General features: G+C 39.8%; 1 protein-coding gene across 1 annotated transcript in view; it reads left to right on the plus strand.

Moving 5' to 3' along the window:
* The window catches only part of FREM2 (FRAS1 related extracellular matrix 2), a 1,424,491-nt gene that overhangs the window by 1,145,261 nt on the left and 259,254 nt on the right, over positions 1-19,976 (plus strand). Inside the window, exon 12 of the mRNA XM_044073334.1 lies at positions 930-1,060. Coding sequence (XP_043929269.1) covers positions 930-1,060 — 131 coding nt within the window. The remainder of the gene's footprint in view (positions 1-929; positions 1,061-19,976) is intronic.

Here is a 19,976-nt window from a genome sequence, read left to right on the forward strand (position 1 = left end):
GCCTCTGCCATCAAACTCCATGCATATGTGAATAGCTGCATAGATGCATCTGTTCCCCTACTAAGTAAATACAATGCCAAATTTAAAAATACACCCCTGTGGTGGAACCCAAATATAAACCTGCTCTACAATAAAAGAAAAAAAAATCATTGCATGCAATAATATATGTAACTCTGAAAATGTCAAAAATACCGTTGCTAAACTTAACAAGGAATGCCAGTCCCTGATCAAATCAGCAAAATATAGATATTAAGTAAAACTAGCCACCCAAGTAAAGACAACCACAAGGTCTGAAACAGGACCTGTCAAACCCCATACAGAGGATATGCAATATCAGCCTCCCAGTAGGTTTTCTGCCATACAAACAGAGGACAGCCACAGTCATCTTCCTGTAAAAAGATGGGGGATGTCTACAGACTTGGGTAATTATAGGCCCAGAAGTCCAACCAGGCTCATCTGTAAGGCTATAGGGATGAATATTATGGAATTAGTAAATCATGACATAGTTAACCTGCAAACTCTTGACCCAAGTGAGTTCAGTTTTGTCAAGGGCAGACCCTGCCTGTTTAACCTGGTTAACATTTTTGAAAAGGTTATTGAAGCAATGAATGATTAAAAATCAGTATATACCACATAGCTAGATTTCACAAAGGCCTTTAGGCATCTTGATTTCTGGGGAACCTTATGTATAAACGTTGAGTTTTTTGGGGGGATATGTTAGTCTACATAGTGATGCATTGTCATATAAACATTGCAAGATCCATGTGAACAGAATAAAACTCATTTCAAATGGTAAGTAAACTTATGTGATGTAATGAGTTTCTTTTCTGTCCCATTATCACTGCTGCTATAGTCTGAATGTGTGAGGATTAGCCAAGTTGTTTATTCCTGACTTTTATTAATTGATCTGTTCTTTCTCTGTGATTCAGAAATTGAATTCCAAGAAGGTGAAACAAAGCACTTTGTGGAGGTTGAAGTCCTTTATGATGGCGTCAGAGAGATGCGAGAAGCCTTCACTATCCACCTGAGACCTGATGAGAACATGGTCGCTGAGACGCAGGTATGCAGTCTGATAGAAGCACTTTCAATGCTTGTTTCATTCCTCTAACCATGGTGAGAACTTTCTGAGGGCAATAGTGTAGTGTACTGGCTCACCTTCAGTTCTGTGCAGGAGTAGGCGTGGCTTCGGTGATTGGCTTGAAAAGTTGCATATGAAATGAGGCATGATTGAAATGCCATTCATATTAGGAAGTGATGTCATGCATACAATTAATGTGGCCGAATGTAACACAATAGTACTGTAAAAATATCACGTGAAAAATTTTAGTGCAGTTTCATCTAAACAAGTTATCAAAAGTTCCTTACTCCCCAATTAGAAATTAAAACAATGTTTTTCATATGAGACTATACCACTATACCATAACCCTTTTTTATGATATATGTGTTTCATATTTTTTGGCATACTTTAAAAATACCTGACATATCAAACAACTGAGCTAAATAAATCAGCAGCCAATCATATTTTGTGTGCATCAGGTGATCAAAACACTACCCACGAAAATTTTAAATAAACAATGCATACCCGATAACTCCATCACAGCCATACAAATAAGAAACTTGGTAATATGTTTCTCTTTAACAGTCCAGAGTGATTAAACTACCAAAAACAAAATGTGGGTGCTTTTGCAGTTCTTAAACTACTCCATACATAATTCTGAGCAATACTTAACACATGAGTAAAACTGCATTCACGAATTACTATTAACCAGAGCAGAAGACAGAAACAGGACGTGTAAAATTTTCTCTGCAAAGATCTTATCAGCCACTACCTTCTAATCGTTCTAAATGTTTTTGTTTTGCTGAACAGCCAGCATAAATAGTCTGCATAAACTAGAACATCGATGTCTACAAAAAGTGTGCCGTAACATATGCACACCACCTCCACAACTCAGACACACATACAGCTTTAAAAGTCCTTCCTCCAAAACACATTGAACCAAACCAAGGCCATATAATCCTAACATCTTTTTTGTAAACATTGCTTAACAGCTATATTACACATATGGTAAAGGTGTACTATAAATATACAGATATAAATATGATTACAGGCATACTTCTAATCTCTGTTTTCAAAACGTGCCGTCATTTCATGTTTAAGATATAAAAAAAATTGTGGCACCATACAATTTCGGAAACAGAATAAATATTCATTCACACCGGATGAATATTGAATGCTTCCAACTGACATACAACAACAGGGGAGGGTTTGGGGCGGTGCTTGCTACTGCGCATCTGGTGAGCCAGTACACTACACTGTCGCCTTTCTGAGCTTGTAAAAATGGAAACGCCTGATTATGAAGAATTGTTAATCTTTAGGTTGATCATCATTAATAAAAGAAAATATTACGTTTATTAAAGCCTTGATTCCCTTTGCAGCAAATTACTAACCGTTATTCCTTACAGTATGAATTAAGTCACACATTTTCTTTACGTGAAACTTTAAATAAGCTCTAGCTCATTGTAACAGCTATGGTTGGTTACTCATTACTAAAAAAGAAAAAAAAAAGATGAGATCCTCTTCTCTAGGAAAAGCCCGATATCCTGTAGGAGACAATCAATTACAAAAAATACTGCACTTAATATGTTAATGTAATGAAAACTCACATTAAAAAAAAAGTCTCTATTATGCAGTAAGGAGGATCCTGGCTAATAAACCAACAATAAATATAAATCATTACAAACAAGGGCAACATGTTGTTATACTATGGATGACTATCTTTTTTTAGCCATTTGGTTAAAGTCATTTTCTATTGTTCTTTTTCACCCCTCACTATTTGCATAAGATGGATTGGTATGATTCTTCCAGTAGGGTTCAGGGTCTTATTCTGATAAGAATATGTCCAAAATGAACAAAAGAACCCAGTTTTGTCACGTACAGGGATGGAAACCTGATTTCAACCTGGATGGCCTGAGTGCAGCTAATGGCTCGAATGTTGGAACAGCTGGCCAGAGGAAGGTGGGGTGAGTGGTTTCTACTGGATAACCCATCCTAGGGATAGGGAGGTGGTGGTTTTACTTGACCAAACTGTAGCTGTGCAAGTGGAGGCTTGTATGGCAACAATGGCTGCATGACCACAGAATGAGAGCTTAGTGTTCAAAGGTTTATACTAGACATATGACCACTAGGGTCTTCACAAGCATAGCTGTGCAACCCAACCCAGTTTTGTCTCACAGTTCGTTGCACACTTATATGATGGGGTATGTTAGTAAAGAGGTAGTTAAGGGTTATGTGGGGCATTTTAATTGGGGATTAATTTACCTACTGTCAACCATTACTTTACGCCTCTTTATTTCTTACCAACATTAATAAAACCGACCTGAACAAACTCTCCACATGCTACAACAAAATAGCTAGGTTTGCTGCCAATACTAGATCACACTCCCACCACTGCCAATCCCTACTTAAACTACACTGGTTAGAATTTCCAAACCTGCTACACTACCACAAACTCATCATAGCTCATCAAATTCTATACCAACCTGGAAGAACCCCTGCCCTAACTGACATGTTAAACTTTCACAACTCCAACAGGGAACTACAATCCATGATTGAAGTCAATCCATGTAAGAACAACTCTGGAGAAGCCCTATTCTACCATGAGGTTTCAAAAGCATGGAACACCCTCCCACCTGAACTCAGGCTACAAAATCACACAAGCACATTCAAAGGCCTCCTTAGATCACACTTCATTGCTAACCCTCTCTGTAACTGCAAAGACCCCCCCCCGAATCGTGCCTGTACTGTAGGCAGACTACCCGCTGAAGCCTCCAATGCGTAGATCATACAGTCACCTGCAATGTACTTCTTCTAAATATTGTAAATAATGACATACTCCTGAGTATCCTATTTACACAGATTGTACTGTTATTGTAGACATGTAACCTCCTGACTGTACAAATATCAACTTACTCCTGAGTATCTTATTTACACAGATTGTACTGTTATTGTAGACGTGTAACCTCCTGACTGTACAAATATTGACCTACTCCTGAGTATCTTATTTACACAGATTGTACTGTTATTGTAGACATGTAACCTCCTGACTGTACAAATATCGACCTACTCCTGAGTATCTTATTTACACAGATTGTACTGTTATTGTAGACATGTAACCTCCTGACTGTACAAATATCAACTTACTCCTGAGTATCTTATTTACACAGATTGTACTGTTATTGTAGACATGTAACCTCCTGACTGTACAAATATCGACCTACTCCTGAGTATCTTATTTACACAGATTGTACTGTTATTGTAGACATGTAACCTCCTGACTGTACAAATATCGACCTACTCCTGAGTATCTTATTTACACAGATTGTACTGTTATTGTAGACATGTAACCTCCTGACTGTACAAATATTGACCTACTCCTGAGTATCTTATTTACACAGATTGTACTGTTATTGTAGACATGTAACCTCCTGACTGTACAAATATCGACCTACTCCTGAGTATCTTATTTACACAGATTGTACTGTTATTGTAGACATGTAACCTCCTGACTGTACAAATATCGACCTACTCCTGAGTATCTTATTTACACAGATTGTACTGTTATTGTAGACATGTAACCTCCTGACTGTACAAATATCGACCTACTCCTGAGTATCTTATTTACACAGATTGTACTGTTATTGTAGACATGTAACCTCCTGACTGTACAAATATCGACCTACTCCTGAGTATCTTATTTACACAGATTGTACTGTTATTGTAGACATGTAACCTCCTGACTGTACAAATATCGACCTACTCCTGAGTATCTTATTTACACAGATTGTACTGTTATTGTAGACATGTAACCTCCTGACTGTACAAATATCGACCTACTCCTGAGTATCTTATTTACACAGATTGTACTGTTATTGTAGACATGTAACCTCCTGACTGTACAAATATCGACCTACTCCTGAGTATCTTATTTACACAGATTGTACTGTTATTGTAGACATGTAACCTCCTGACTGTACAAATATCGACCTACTCCTGAGTATCTTATTTACACAGATTGTACTGTTATTGTAGACATGTAACCTCCTGACTGTACAAATATCGACCTACTCCTGAGTATCTTATTTACACAGATTGTACTGTTATTGTAGACATGTAACCTCCTGACTGTACAAATATCGACCTACTCCTGAGTATCTTATTTACACAGATTGTACTGTTATTGTAGACATGTAACCTCCTGACTGTACAAATATCGACCTACTCCTGAGTATCTTATTTACACAGATTGTACTGTTATTGTAGACATGTAACCTCCTGACTGTACAAATATCGACCTACTCCTGAGTATCTTATTTACACAGATTGTACTGTTATTTAGACATGTAACCGTCTGACTGCACAAATATTGACCTACTCCTGAGTATCTTATTTACACAGATTGTACTGTTATTGTAGACATGTAACCTCCTGACTGTACAAATATCGACCTACTCCTGAGTATCTTATTTACACAGATTGTACTGTTATTGTAGACATGTAACCTCCTGACTGTACAAATATCGACCTACTCCTGAGTATCTTATTTACACAGATTGTACTGTTATTGTAGACATGTAACCTCCTGACTGTACAAATATCGACCTACTCCTGAGTATCTTATTTACACAGATTGTACTGTTATTGTAGACATGTAACCTCCTGACTGTACAAATATCGACCTACTCCTGAGTATCTTATTTACACAGATTGTACTGTTATTGTAGACATGTAACCTCCTGACTGTACAAATATCGACCTACTCCTGAGTATCTTATTTACACAGATTGTACTGTTATTGTAGACATGTAACCTCCTGACTGTACAAATATTGACCTACTCCTGAGTATCTTATTTACACAGATTGTACTGTTATTGTAGACATGTAACCTCCTGACTGTACAAATATCGACCTACTCCTGAGTATCTTATTTACACAGATTGTACTGTTATTGTAGACATGTAACCTCCTGACTGTACAAATATCGACCTACTCCTGAGTATCTTATTTACACAGATTGTACTGTTATTGTAGACATGTAACCTCCTGACTGTACAAATATCGACCTACTCCTGAGTATCTTATTTACACAGATTGTACTGTTATTGTAGACATGTAACCTCCTGACTGTACAAATATCGACCTACTCCTGAGTATCTTATTTACACAGATTGTACTGTTATTGTAGACATGTAACCTCCTGACTGTACAAATATCGACCTACTCCTGAGTATCTTATTTACACAGATTGTACTGTTATTGTAGATATGTAACCTCCTGACTGTACAAATATCGACCTACTCCTGAGTATCTTATTTACACAGATTGTACTGTTATTGTAGACATGTAACCTCCTGACTGTACAAATATCGACCTACTCCTGAGTATCTTATTTACACAGATTGTACTGTTATTGTAGACATGTAACCTCCTGACTGTACAAATATCGACCTACTCCTGAGTATCTTATTTACACAGATTGTACTGTTATTGTAGACATGTAACCTCCTGACTGTACAAATATTGACCTACTCCTGAGTATCTTATTTACACAGATTGTACTGTTATTGTAGACATGTAACCTCCTGACTGTACAAATATCGACCTACTCCTGAGTATCTTATTTACACAGATTGTACTGTTATTGTAGACATGTAACCTCCTGACTGTACAAATATCGACCTACTCCTGAGTATCTTATTTACACAGATTGTACTGTTATTGTAGACATGTAACCTCCTGACTGTACAAATATCAACCTACTCCTGAGTATCTTATTTACACAGATTGTACTGTTATTGTAGACATGTAACCTCCTGACTGTACAAATATCGACCTACTCCTGAATATCTTATTTACACAGATTGTACTGTTATTGTAGACATGTAACCTCCTGACTGTACAAATATCGACCTACTCCTGAGTATCTTATTTACACAGATTGTACTGTTATTGTAGACATGTAACCTCCTGACTGTACAAATATCGACCTACTCCTGAGTATCTTATTTACACAGATTGTACTGTTATTGTAGACATGTAACCTCCTGACTGTACAAATATCGACCTACTCCTGAGTATCTTATTTACACAGATTGTACTGTTATTGTAGACATGTAACCTCCTGACTGTACAAATATCGACCTACTCCTGAGTATCTTATTTACACAGATTGTACTGTTATTGTAGACATGTAATCTTGTGACTGTACAAATATCGACCTACTTCTGAGTATCTTATTTACACAGATTGTACTGTTATTGTAGAAATGTAACCTCCTGACTGTACTATGTGATTGTTTTGCATTTACCTGTTTTTTACCTTGTATGCTAGCTTTCTTTTTATCTAATGTATGTATTTACACTGTTACTTCCTTGGAGCTTTTCTCCCCAGGACTCCACTGAAAATGGACACCTGTTATCCAGTTGGAGTTATCCTGGTAAAAGAAATGTTAAATAAATAAATAAAATAAAAACCTCTGTCCACTCTGGTGAATTTCTGATTTCCCATCCAGTGATCAAGGTTTCTTCTGAATAGGCTCAGGGATGAACTGTGCTTTACATAACTGGGGAGCTTTATTCCATAGTTTGGGGATCCTTTGAGACATATCAGTCCCTCCAGCTAGCTCTGTTTATGTCACAAACAAAAATCACTTCCTTGAATCTAGTGTTTCTGGTGCTGTTTGTATTGCATATGTGCAAGAGATCTATCAGAGTTGAATCTGAGGATGCCTTATATACCAGGCATAGATCGTCTCTCAGAAACCTGTAGGAGACTGAGTACAGAGATAGGACCTTAAGGCAATTTGTGTAGGACAGGGTATTTTTAGTGAGGAACATTTGAGGGCATTCTAGCTATTGCAAGTGCCTGGTTAAGTACATGCCAAATGGGGAATTGTACTTAGTGATAGGTCTAATACGGTTTTAAAATCAGAAACAGCAACTCTCACAGAGACAAGAGCTCAGTGATTCAACTAAACAAGAAACTAAGAGGTCTAACAGAATCCAGCAAGGTCGGTCAAATGCTAGGTTACTCTCTACAAATGTTCCCAGATCCCTAATTCTTAGAGGTGTTTTAGCAATGAAGTAGTTAGCCTGGGTGGGCAGTTTCCAGGGTCTATATTACATATCCGAAAGCTTAAATGCTCGAATCGCTAAATATCGACCTTTAGCGATCAAACATTTCAATGTTCAAATATGAATAAAAATTAAAAAAAAATTCCAAGATCTCGCTACACTGTAGGGAATGGGAAATTTCCTGTTTTTGCACTGTAGCGCACTGAAGTGCAATCTCGGAATTGGTATATTTAAGTAGCGGGGGGTGAGGGGGCGCAGGGGGGCTTCCCCCTTCTTAAACCCTTTCCTTTTTCTTTCTTTTTATTGATTTTATTTTGTTACATATTCAACATTTGAATGTTCGATCGCTAAAGGTCGATCTTTAGCAATTTGAACATTTAAGCGGTCGGATATGTAATATAGACCCGTTTCCCAAAGGGCACTATAATACATTTTTTGCACTGAGTTTTAAAGTGTGGCTTTCACACCAGTCATTAGCTTGTGTTAGACTCTCTTGTAGGATGTTGGTATCATGGGGAAAGTCTTTAATAGCTCCCGATTTACAGTCATCTGTGAACTTTGTGAACCAGAGGCCTTTGATAGTAGCCTTGATTTCCGAGAAGTAGATGCCAAACAGGGGCAGGCCCAACACAGAGCCCTGGGGTACTTATCTGGTGACAAGTCTCTTGGTAAAGGTGATCTCACCAATCCTGACTTCTTGGGTCCTATCTTTGAGCCATCTGGCAGTCCAGTGAGTTATGTAGGGATTTATGCCTAGTTCTGAGTGTTTGCCAACAGTACCTGAGTGGACTGTTGTACCTGAGTGGACTGTTGTACCTGAGTGGACTGTTGTACCTGAGTGGACTATTATGTTGAATGCCTTGGCCAGGCCAGAAGGAAGAAGAGTGAGAACATTCAAAAGAAACACAGACAAGCTGATTTCAGAAAAGCATTTGAGGTTGTTTTTGCTGATTCTGCTAATGAAGTACCAGAAAAAATAGCAGAAATCAGCAAAACCAACCTCAAATGCTTTTCTGAAATCAGCTTGTCTGTGTTTCTTTTACAAAATTCTCACTCTACTTCCTTGTTTTGTACGTTTTAGAGTGACTCAATAAAAAGCATTTTTTTATTAAAATAAATCTTGTTTACATTTTTTTTTTTTACTTTTTAGTGTTTAAGTAAAATATTGTTCCTATGTGTCAGGGAACTTTCTCCATTTTAAGAAGGAGCTATATGTAAGTGCAACTGTTTTGTAGAGTAACACCTCATTATGAAATATCTTCCACCTTAAAGCAAACGATTTAGGTGCCACATAAGATTCTGAATCTTTATCAGACTTTAGAGAGTACCCCTGCATTACCAGGCTATAATTCATACCACACCTTTGTGCCACCTAACCCACACCAAAACACTAAAGACAGAGGTGTGCCCGTATTCATTAAGGATGTCCACAACTCCAAGCTAGTTGCTCAGCATAATGCATCCGAGATTATCCAAGTGCAACTAACTCTGGGCAAGACCGCAATCCAAATTGTAGCTTGCTACAGACCCCCCACTATGCCCCAGGATTCCCACTCCTGTTTTCTTGATACACTGGAAAATATTAGGGTACAACCCAGCACCCTAATAATGGGTGATTTCAACTACCCCACCATTAACTGGGAAAACTACTCATGTACCAACTCTTTTCGCAATGTTTTCTGGCATTCATAAATTCCAATGCCTTGGATCAACTTATCCACACCCCCTCCAGGGGCAGCAATATCTTAGACCTGGTCATTCGTAACATGGGTGACCGGTGTTCCACACCAGAGGTTAATTCCTTGTTGATCAGATCCGACCACAAGCTAATCACCCTAGACAGCCACATCCCACCCCCACCCCCCATTAGGGAAATAACCATAAAAAATTTCTCCAAAGCCAACTTCACTCTTCTTAAGACAGAAGTGGCAAACTTCACGACACCCATGCAGATGGACAATAGAGGTATGACTGCTGAATCCTACACAAATGTACTTTGTAAGCACTTACACGAGTGCATGGATCGTGCTATCCCTAACAGACCCATTATAGAGTACAACGCCCCTTTTGGTATGTACCTCACAAGACATCTACAGCAACTGGAAAGGCAGCAGAAATACCTCACAAAGAGGATTACTGGCCTCAAACAGATGCCCTATGCAGACCGTCTCAAAATACTCCAGCTTTACTCCATCGTATATCGCCTACTCAGAGGTGATCTCTGCCTAACATACAAAGCTATGTCAAACCCAGAGCTGTTAGACATGCTCCACTTAAAGAAATCCCAATCACTCCGAGCTATATGCTCTAGGGACCTAAAACTTGTCACCACAATAAACAGAACAGGCTGGAGGGATAGTTTCCTTTCCTAGAGACTTCCCATACTCTGAAACAGACTACCTATCTATGTCAAACAAAGCTCCTCATTAGCACTCTTCAAGAAAAATCTTGATGATTGGATGGGAAATAGGAAATTCACCCCGGGGATCACTTCTGTGGCTCTGCTCGACAGGGGCACAGGAAAATAATTTTTCTTGGGTGGCGAAAGCCAGGGTACCTTTTTCGCTAGGCTTATATAGGCCCTAGGGCCAATAGCTTAGTACCTACCTATGAACCTATGAACCTATTTGTATAAGGTGCAAGAAAAGAATCTAAATAACACAAAGCCTATTACTACTGGAAAAAGGGTGAAATGCAAGTGTGAACAAGAAACAGTGTGTGCTATCTGACAGTCTCTGACATGATGTTAATATCTTAAAGAAAAATAGGTTCATAGGGTCATAGGTAGGTACTAGGCTATCTGCCCGAAGGCATTTATAAGCCTAGCCAGAATGTGTTGGCTTTCACCGGCCCCTTAGAATAGTTCCCTGTGTCTCTGTCCAGCAGAGCCATTGAAGTGATCCCTGGGGTAAACTTTCTGTTTCCCATCCACTCGTCAAGGTTTCTCTTGAAGAGGGTTAGTGAGGAGCTCTGCGAAATGTAGATTGGAATCTTGTTCCAGAGCATGGGAAGTCTCTGGGACAGGAATCTATCCCTCCAGCATATCCTATTTATTGTTGTGGTGAGGTTTAGATCCCTGGAGCATGTGGCTTGAGGAGGATATGGTTTTCTTTAGGTGGAGCATGTCCATCAATTCTGGGTTGTACATGGCCTTGTATGTCAGGCAGAGATCAACTCTGAGTAGGCGGTATGCAACTGAGTACAGCTGGAGTTTCTTCAGTCGAGCTGCATAGGGCATCTGCTTGAGGCCAGTGATCCTCCTGGTGAGGAAGCTGTGTGGTCTTTCCAGTTGTTGCAGGTGTCTTGTAAGGTACATCCCAAATGGGGCATTGTACTCTATGGTGGGTCTGATGAGTGATGCGTAGATGGGCCCAAGGACCTCTTTCGATCTGGATGCAAACCCTTTTGTGATTAGGTGGGCCATATAGAAGGATTTTCTAACCACTTTGGCAATGTGATTATCAAAGGAGAGCTTACTATCTACTTGGGTCCCCCGATCCCTTATTATGTCTTCCATATTTAGGGGGCTACCACCTATGTGGTAGTTTGTGGGACTTTGTTTTTTCTAAAGGGTATGACTATGCACTTTTTGGCATTTAGCTTGAGGTCATGGCTTTGACACTAGGTATCTGTCTCAGTGAGACCCTTTTGGAGGATGTCTGTGTCAGCCGGAGTGTCATTTATAGCTCCTAGTATGCAGTCGTCTGCGAACTTGGTCAGCCATAGTCCTCCTGTGCTTGCCTGTACCCTGATAAGTATATGCCAAACAGGAGGGGTCCTAGGACTGAGCCCTGGGGAATGCCACTTGTAACCGGTTTAGAGTCAGACCTAGCTTATGCAACTCTTACCATGTGGGTTCTGTCCATGAGCCAGTTGGCAGCCCGTCTCATGACGTAGGGGTTCATGTTCAAGCTGGTGAGCTTGTCTATAATACCTGAGTCGGGAATGGTGTTGAAGGCCTTTGCAAGGTCTAGGTAGGCTATGTGGACCACCTTTCCTTCATCTGTAGTCTTGGTAACTGTCTCAAAGAAGTCCACCAGGTTTAGGAGCGTGATCTACCCTTAACAAAGCCGAACTGGGTAGGGTCCAGTGTTTGGAGGTTTCCATTGTTTCTGTTAATGAGATCCATGATGATGTGCTCCATAGCTTTGCAAACCAAGCTAGTCAGGCTTATAAGGCGATAGTTCCCGGGGTCCGTTGTGGCTCCACCTTTGTGGAGTGGAATAACTGTTGCTGTGCACCACTCCATGGGTACGTAGCCTGTGGAGAGGCTGACTTTAAACAGTGTGTTTAGGTGAGGAGTTAGTTCATCTTTGAGCTTGTGTAGGATGTAGCCTGAGACACCATCCAGTCCCATTGATTCTGTGTTTTTGGCTTTGGAGAGGGCTGTTTTAACCTGAGTGTCTGTGATTTCAGGGGCACTACATTCTTCTGGTATAGTTATGGGCCCTTTTGGGGGTGAGGGGGGGGGTGATGTTTGCACTGAACCTGTCTGCCAGGATGTTGGCTATATCAGTCGGTTCAGTGTATTTTGTGCCATTCTGCACTAATTCCGAGCAGATCTGAGAATTGCCACTTAGATTCTTGACATAGCTAAAGAATGCCTTGTGGTTATCTTTGGAGTCCATGGCAATTTTTCTTTCAAAGCTAGCCTTGGATGATTTTATGAGGGAACGTAGTTTCTTGCTGATACTGATCAGGGATGTCTTCCCTTCTTGGGATTTTACACTTTTCTGTACTAGTTTCCTCCTTCTATTGTATAGCTTGTTTATGGCAGGGGTCCTCCAGACTGGTTTCCTTTTCTTGGAGGAGTGAGTCTTGGTCTTGTTTGGGATAGCACGATCCATGCATTCTTGTAGGTGCCCATAGAGTGCATTAGTAAAAGATTTTGCAGCTAAGACAACGTTATCCTTTAGCATGGGGGTTTGAAATTTCCCACCTCGGTCTTAAGTAACGTGAAGTTTGCTTTTGAAAAGTTCTTCACGGTGGTTTCTTTGACCTGGGGTGGTGGCAGAATGTGGATATCCAGAGTGATTAGTTTATGGTCAGATCTAACCAGAGAGGGGTTGACCTCTGGTGTGGAACACCAGTCGCCCATGTTGGTGATGACCAGGGCCAATATGTTGTCACCTCTGGTTGGGGTGTTGACCAGTTGATCCAGGGCATTTTAGTTTATAAATTCTAGGAAAAGTTGGGCAAGGGAGTTCATACTTGAGTAGTTCTCCCAGTTAATGTTTGGGTAATTGAAATCACCCAATATCAGGGTGTTTGGTAGGACCTTTATGTTTCCCTGTGTTTCCAGGAATGCAGAGTGGGGGTCCTGGGACATGATGGGTGATCTGTAGCAAGCTATAATTTGAATAGCAGTTTTGCCCATTGTTAGTTGCACGTGGATGATCTCTGAAGCATCGTGCTGTGCCTCTAACTTGGAGTTGTGGGTATCCTTGATGAATATGGATACTCCCCCACCTTTTGTATTTCGGTCCGGGTTTTGTGGCCAAAATGTATGGTATGAGTTGTAGCCTGGTAGTGCTGGGGTGCTCTCTGGAGCCTTAAACCAGGTTTCTGGTACTGCACATATATCAGTTTTCTCCATACTGAGGAGTGCCTTGAGTGCATGCATTTTGAGGTTTAGACTTCTGGCATTGAGCAGCATTACCCTCAGTTTTTTGTTACTTGTGCTATTTATGGTGGTGGGTTTGTCTTTTGAGCCTTGCCTAAAAAAGGCACTATGGGGGTGGCAAGAGCCTTGGCCAGTATTTGAAAGGCTAAGGGTGACAGGTGCAGGCCGTCTCTAGCGAAGCAGCATGGCTTGTCGAGCATGTCATCCCAGGCTGACAGACACTGGATCCCCTTTGAATGACACCAGAAGCTTAGCCAATTGTTGAAATTAATATTTTTTTTCTCTATACCTTGGTATCATTCTTGGTGAGAGCAGGATGCTACTCAGGGTCATGGTCATAATGGCCTGGGCTACGTGATCAGAGAGCTCCTCCATGCCTCTTTTCATCTAGTCCAGGGGGGTAGGGCTCAGGTCATTTACACCAACATGGACAATGACAGAGTCATATTTGTACTTGTTCTGGAGTGACCTGAGTGCTTGTGTTATGTGGCGGATCCTGGCACCCAACAGGCAGCTAACAGTAACCTTTTCCTTGTTCAGCCTAGTGAGTGGGACATCAGTGTGCCTGACTATAGAGTCACCTATTACTAGTGTGTTGGGCATGTTATTTTGCCTTAAGGCTGTGATTGTGTGGCAAACTGGTTTTGTGAAGTATGTGTTTCATGGTTTGTGTTGGTGGGTGGAGGTTGCTTGGATGTCTGCTTTGGAGGTCTCTGTTGCTTTTGCAGATTTTTATTTAGAGCCTCCGAGTATGTTTTTGTGTATTTATGTGTGTTTTTTGCCGGTGCTGGTTTCATAGGTCTATGTGAGACTGGTGGTGTGATGCAAGTAATTCCCTTCTCCTCTTGACTGCCTGGTCCAGTCTTGCGTTGAGAGAGCTTAGCCTCCAGTTTGGCTGTATAGCTGTATCTCTCACATGTATTAGTGTTTGGTGGAAGGAGGAGAGGGTTTTCTGTGTACATGAGGCAATTGTAACATTGCCTCAAAATGCCCAGATTCACCAGTTGGACTGAAGAGTACACCTGAAACTGCCCTTTGGACATGCCTGGATAGGTACAGTGAACTGTTTTAGTGATTTGGCTGGTAAGGTTGAATAGAGAGCCTTGTCCTTCTCTAGAGTATAGGGGGGGTCTAGTCCTAAGGTTTATTAGTGCTTGCTATGAGTTTTGGGCAAGTGCCAGGATGAGAAGTGAATGATTTGAGTGCTTAAGTTGAAGGTTTGTCTAGTTCCAAGGGAAAAATTGAAGAGTAGACTTTGTGCAGCCGGGAATAGTAATACCCTAGCTGACTGGTGCTGACCGGCACGCAAAACCGTGCAAATGTGGGTTTTATAGCAAGGAAGTGAAAGAGATAGAAATTAGCCCAAAATGGCCAATAAAGTACTAATTTCTGGGCTGAAACCACTCCTCCACAGACAGATAGGCTGCTCAAAGCTCCCTCTCTCACAGTGAACAGAGAAACTTCCTTCTATCCAAGTAAGGTATGGGCAAACACAGAAACTTGTAGCACAGCCCTGAATCCAGCACTAACCTGAAAACTGGACTAAACTAGCTTAGAAAGGCAGGAAGACAAGTATATTTTTTTGTTTTTGTTTTGTTTTTTTTTCAGAAAATAAAGCAGATACAATCAAAAAAACACGTTAAATGCACATAAATGGCTATCACACTTGAGTGTGTAGCCTACAACAGTTAAACAGGTCATTTAAACTAAAAATGTCTTTCTTTTCTCTAGGTATTGGTTACTTGACTGTTTGTGTGCCTACTACAATGTGGTAAAAAAACAAATGTAAATGCAGTTATGACAGTAGGCCTAATTATTTCCCTGTGTGTCGACATTAATAGTTTGAAAGCTGCCTGCTTCTTCATCATCACAGCAATGATGGAAGGCCGCAATCATCTTTACTCAACTGCTTGCTCCAGGAGTTTTCTTTTTCAGTTTTTATTATTGCTTTTGCTACCTTTTTTCAATCAAGTAAGAATAGCTGAAATGCTTATTTCAGAGATGACCAAGAATTTTTAATCTGCTTAATTTTGACTATTTCAGAGCTCCTCATGTCGCAGCAGTAGAAATCAAATGTGGGTTTGCAGAATAAAGTTCAAAGGGGCAAACTGGTTACGAACTCATTGCCAAATATTTGGATATGGCAGTGAGGAAAGATACTGGTATGATATTAGAATAGTCTTAGTCCACATTGTATGCAAGGCCAGTGTGTGTGTGTGTGTGTGTGTGTGTGTGTGTGTGTGTGTGTGTGTGTGTGTGTGTGTGTGTGTGTGTGTGTGTGTGTGTGAGACTCTGACTAATGCTACTGTGCATGGCTCATCTGAGAACAGCACTGATTGAGTGTAACCTCCTGCTCCAATGTGTGTGTGTGTGTGTGTGTGTGTGTGTGTGTGTGTGTGTGTGTGTGTGTGTGTGTGTGTGTGTGACTCTGACTAATGCTACTGTGCATGGCTCATCTGAGAACAGCACTGATTGAGTGTAACCTCCTGCTCCAATGTGTATGTGTGTGTGTGTGTGTGTGTGTGTGTGTGTGTGTGTGTGTGTGTGTGTGTGTGTGTGTGTGTGTGTGACTCTGACTAATGCTACTGTGCATGGCTCATCTGAGAACAGCACTGATTGAGTGTAACCTCCTGCTCCAATGTGTGTGTGTGTGTGTGTGTGTGTGTGTGTGTGTGTGTGTGTGTGTGTGTGTGTGTGTGTGTGTGACTCTGACTAATGCTATTGTGCATGGCTCATCTGAGAACAGCACTGATTGAGTGTAACCTCCTGATCCAATGTGTATGTGTGTGTGTGTGTGTGTGTGTGTGTGTGTGTGTGTGTGTGTGTGTGTGTGTGTGTGTGTGTGTGTGTGACTCTGACTAATGCTATTGTGCATGGCTCATCTGAGAACAGCACTGATTGAGTGTAACCTCCTGCTCCAATGTGTATGTGTGTGTGTGTGTGTGTGTGTGTGTGTGTGTGTGTGTGTGTGTGTGTGTGTGTGTATGTGTGACTCTGACTAATGCTATTGTGCATGGCTCATCTGAGAACAGCACTGATTGAGTGTAACCTCCTGCTCCAATGTGTATGTGTGTGTGTGTGTGTGTGTGTGTGTGTGTGTGTGTGTTTCTTGTTTAAGGCCTCTCGTAGTACAGTGCATCTCATTCTGTCCCTCGTGGTTCTGTCATGTCTTTTTGGGTGTGTCCCTCTCTGGCGAGAAACTCGGCTTTTTTCTGCCAATTTCAATAAAAAGCATTCTAATAATAATAAAAAAACACATAAACAACAAAAAGAACAATGTAACAGCCATGGACATAGGTAATGAAATAATGTTGATATTGATAATGCATTCTGTATAGTTGATGTTACAAAATGAAAAAAAAAGATTTTATATTTTGCAGAACAAACACAAATACCAACCCTTTCTGGTAAATAAGTCCCAGTAAAGAAAGCCAAAGAATTAATCCAGCAAGACAGAGGGACTCCAAAATGGCCAGTTTCAATAAAAAGCTTTTATTATCGAGACCACAAGTGCTTTCACAGACTAAGTTGCTTCTTCAGGTAATGTCCATCAAACTAAAAAACTCAGTTTAAATACCATATACTACTTCCTTAGATTAATCATGTGACATCAAGGCACTCAAATTATTTAAACAAACAGTAACATAAAAGCGTATGCATAGCACTTAAGTACAGAAATTATAAAAATGCATATGTAACAAATATATATATATATATATATATATATATATATATATATATATATATATATATAAAAACATAAAAAGTACAATAATACAAAGGTAAAACACATTCAACGTCTAAGGTTCCTAGATTTTAGCATAGGTTTTACAGGGACCACAGCATTGAGTCCATGCCCACTATCACCTCTCAGTCTAATGATCCACTTAGACTCAAGTTGCTCAGTACTTTTCCTGATGTCACCTCCTCTTCATGTCTCATGCACCATCCTTATAACCAAAAACTTAAAATTATGCTCAGTACCACTGGCAATGACATGTTTTGCAAGGGCATTCATTTTATCCTCTTTGCTAATATGACACAGATGTTCTTTATTCTTTCTCTAAGCGTTCTGTCCGTCTTGCCTACGTAAAATTTTGAACACAATAAACAGTGAGCCAAGTAAACAACATGGGAGGTGCTACAAGTAGCAAAAACTTTGAACCTATATATTCTGTCCTGGTCAGTGTGTGTGAAAGTAGAACTGCTGTCAATGTAAGTGCATACACTGCAAGTGCCACATGCTAAAGTGGCATTACTACTATATTCATGTTTATTCCTTGAGTAAGTTAAGGTCCTTTTTAAGGATTTCTTGTCCCTACACACAAATCTGGGGGTGGGCTCTATCACTCTGGAAGTATCTTTGTTTGTCATAAGTACTTTCCAGTGTTTTTTAATAACATTCATGTACATAGAAACATTACTAGAATAATGTAGTGGTACCCTTAGTTTACACTGTTTGTTCCTATTATACATTACTCTGATGCAGGTTTTGAAAAATAAGGTTTAGCTGTGGTCCCCCTCAAGCTTTTAACACTATCAACATTTTCAGCTATTTCTCAGTCACTATAACCTCTCATCCTTAAACAATGCTGTGTAGTTTCTACCTGCTCTTAAAACTCCTCTTTATGTACATTTAACCTGGAGGCTCTAAAAACTTGATTCTTAACCACAATACTAAAAACGTGGGCTGGGTGCATACTATGCCTATACAAAAGATGGTTGACATGGCATGGTTTCTTATACAATTTAGTAAAAACAGAGCCATTCTCATCCACTTCAACAGTAACATCAAGAAAATTCATACTGTGTGTTGATGCACTCATAGAGAAATGTAAATAATTAGTTGTATTATTAACATACACCTCAAACTCTCTTAACTGCTGTTTCGTACCTACCCACAGAAAAAAACAAATCATCAACAAACCTTCTATAAAAAGGTATAAATCTGGGGAAGGGTCCCTCAAGTATATGCTCCATTTCCCACATAGTCATCACAGTGTTGGCGTAGCTATTGGCACATGAAGTGCCCATAGCTACACCATGACGTTGCCAAATGATGGAATTATTAAATACAAAAACATTATTTTCCAACACTATTCTCAATATAGTATGGACAACAGAGATTTCCACCTCTCCCACGTTAGATAAAGTGTGCAAAAACTGTTCAACCTTCAAGACCCCTTCATCATTAGGTATGACAGTGAATAAGGAGGTGACATCCTTAGTGACAAAATTGAATTCATGCATAAACATTTTACCAGTGTTGACATCTAAAAAAGCAAACAAATTGTTCAGAAATTGCTCAGTGTCCCTCAAGATAACCATATTCTTATTTAACAATGGTCTCAAAGTTTTTTCCAAATAAATAGAAAGGGGCTGTGTCAGCCAATTGCGTCCTGCCACAATAGGGCGCACAGGGGGTTTTGTGCATTTTTATGAACTTTCGGAAGAGCTTGTATTATAGGCAGTAGTGGGTCTATAGCCATAAAATAATCTAACAAGTTCTTGTCTATCATTTTCTTTAGATACAACTTGTTCAATGAATGTATGATAACTGACTTCATGGACTCAACTCCTTTTTTGATTAATAGCTAAATAAAATGTCCTATCTGCTAGTATATTGTTCAGAGCTTCATTATACCAAGTAGTGTCCATTATAACAATTGGTCCCCCTTTGTCTGCAGGTTTAATTTCAATCTAATCATTTTCTTCTAACTTTTTCAAAGCACTGTACTCATCCTTACTTAAATTGTAATGTATTTTACATTTCTTGCGCTGATTGTAAATGCTATACATTTCATCAACACATAGTTTCTCAAATGCACTAACTAAAGGATTTAACACAGGTACAAAAATACTTGCTTTTTTTAAAAAAAACAGCATTATTATAAACATGGTTCTCAGACATTACATTTTCATCCTTATACGTAAGCTTTAACAGTAGATTCCTTACAAACAGTTTAACATCAAATATAACTTCAGTGAAGTCTGGAGTTTGTGTAGGAATAAATGAAAGTCCCTTTTGTAAAATGCTTCTTTCACACTCTGTAAGATGATATGCAGAAAGATTTAAAATTAAGTAATTGAAAATAACATCAGTCAACTTATTGGTTTCTTTGTGCTGTGAGCACTCGAGTGGGTCTCTTCTTGTTTCCTTTTGTTTCTGCTGCAACTCCTTGAATGAGTGCGGTGCTTTTCCAGCTTCCATTCCTTGCAGGG

Source organism: Protopterus annectens, chromosome 5.part1 (genome assembly GCF_019279795.1).
Source record: "Protopterus annectens isolate FY-2018-M chromosome 5.part1, PAN1.0, whole genome shotgun sequence".
Taxonomy (NCBI): Eukaryota; Metazoa; Chordata; order Ceratodontiformes; family Protopteridae; genus Protopterus; species Protopterus annectens.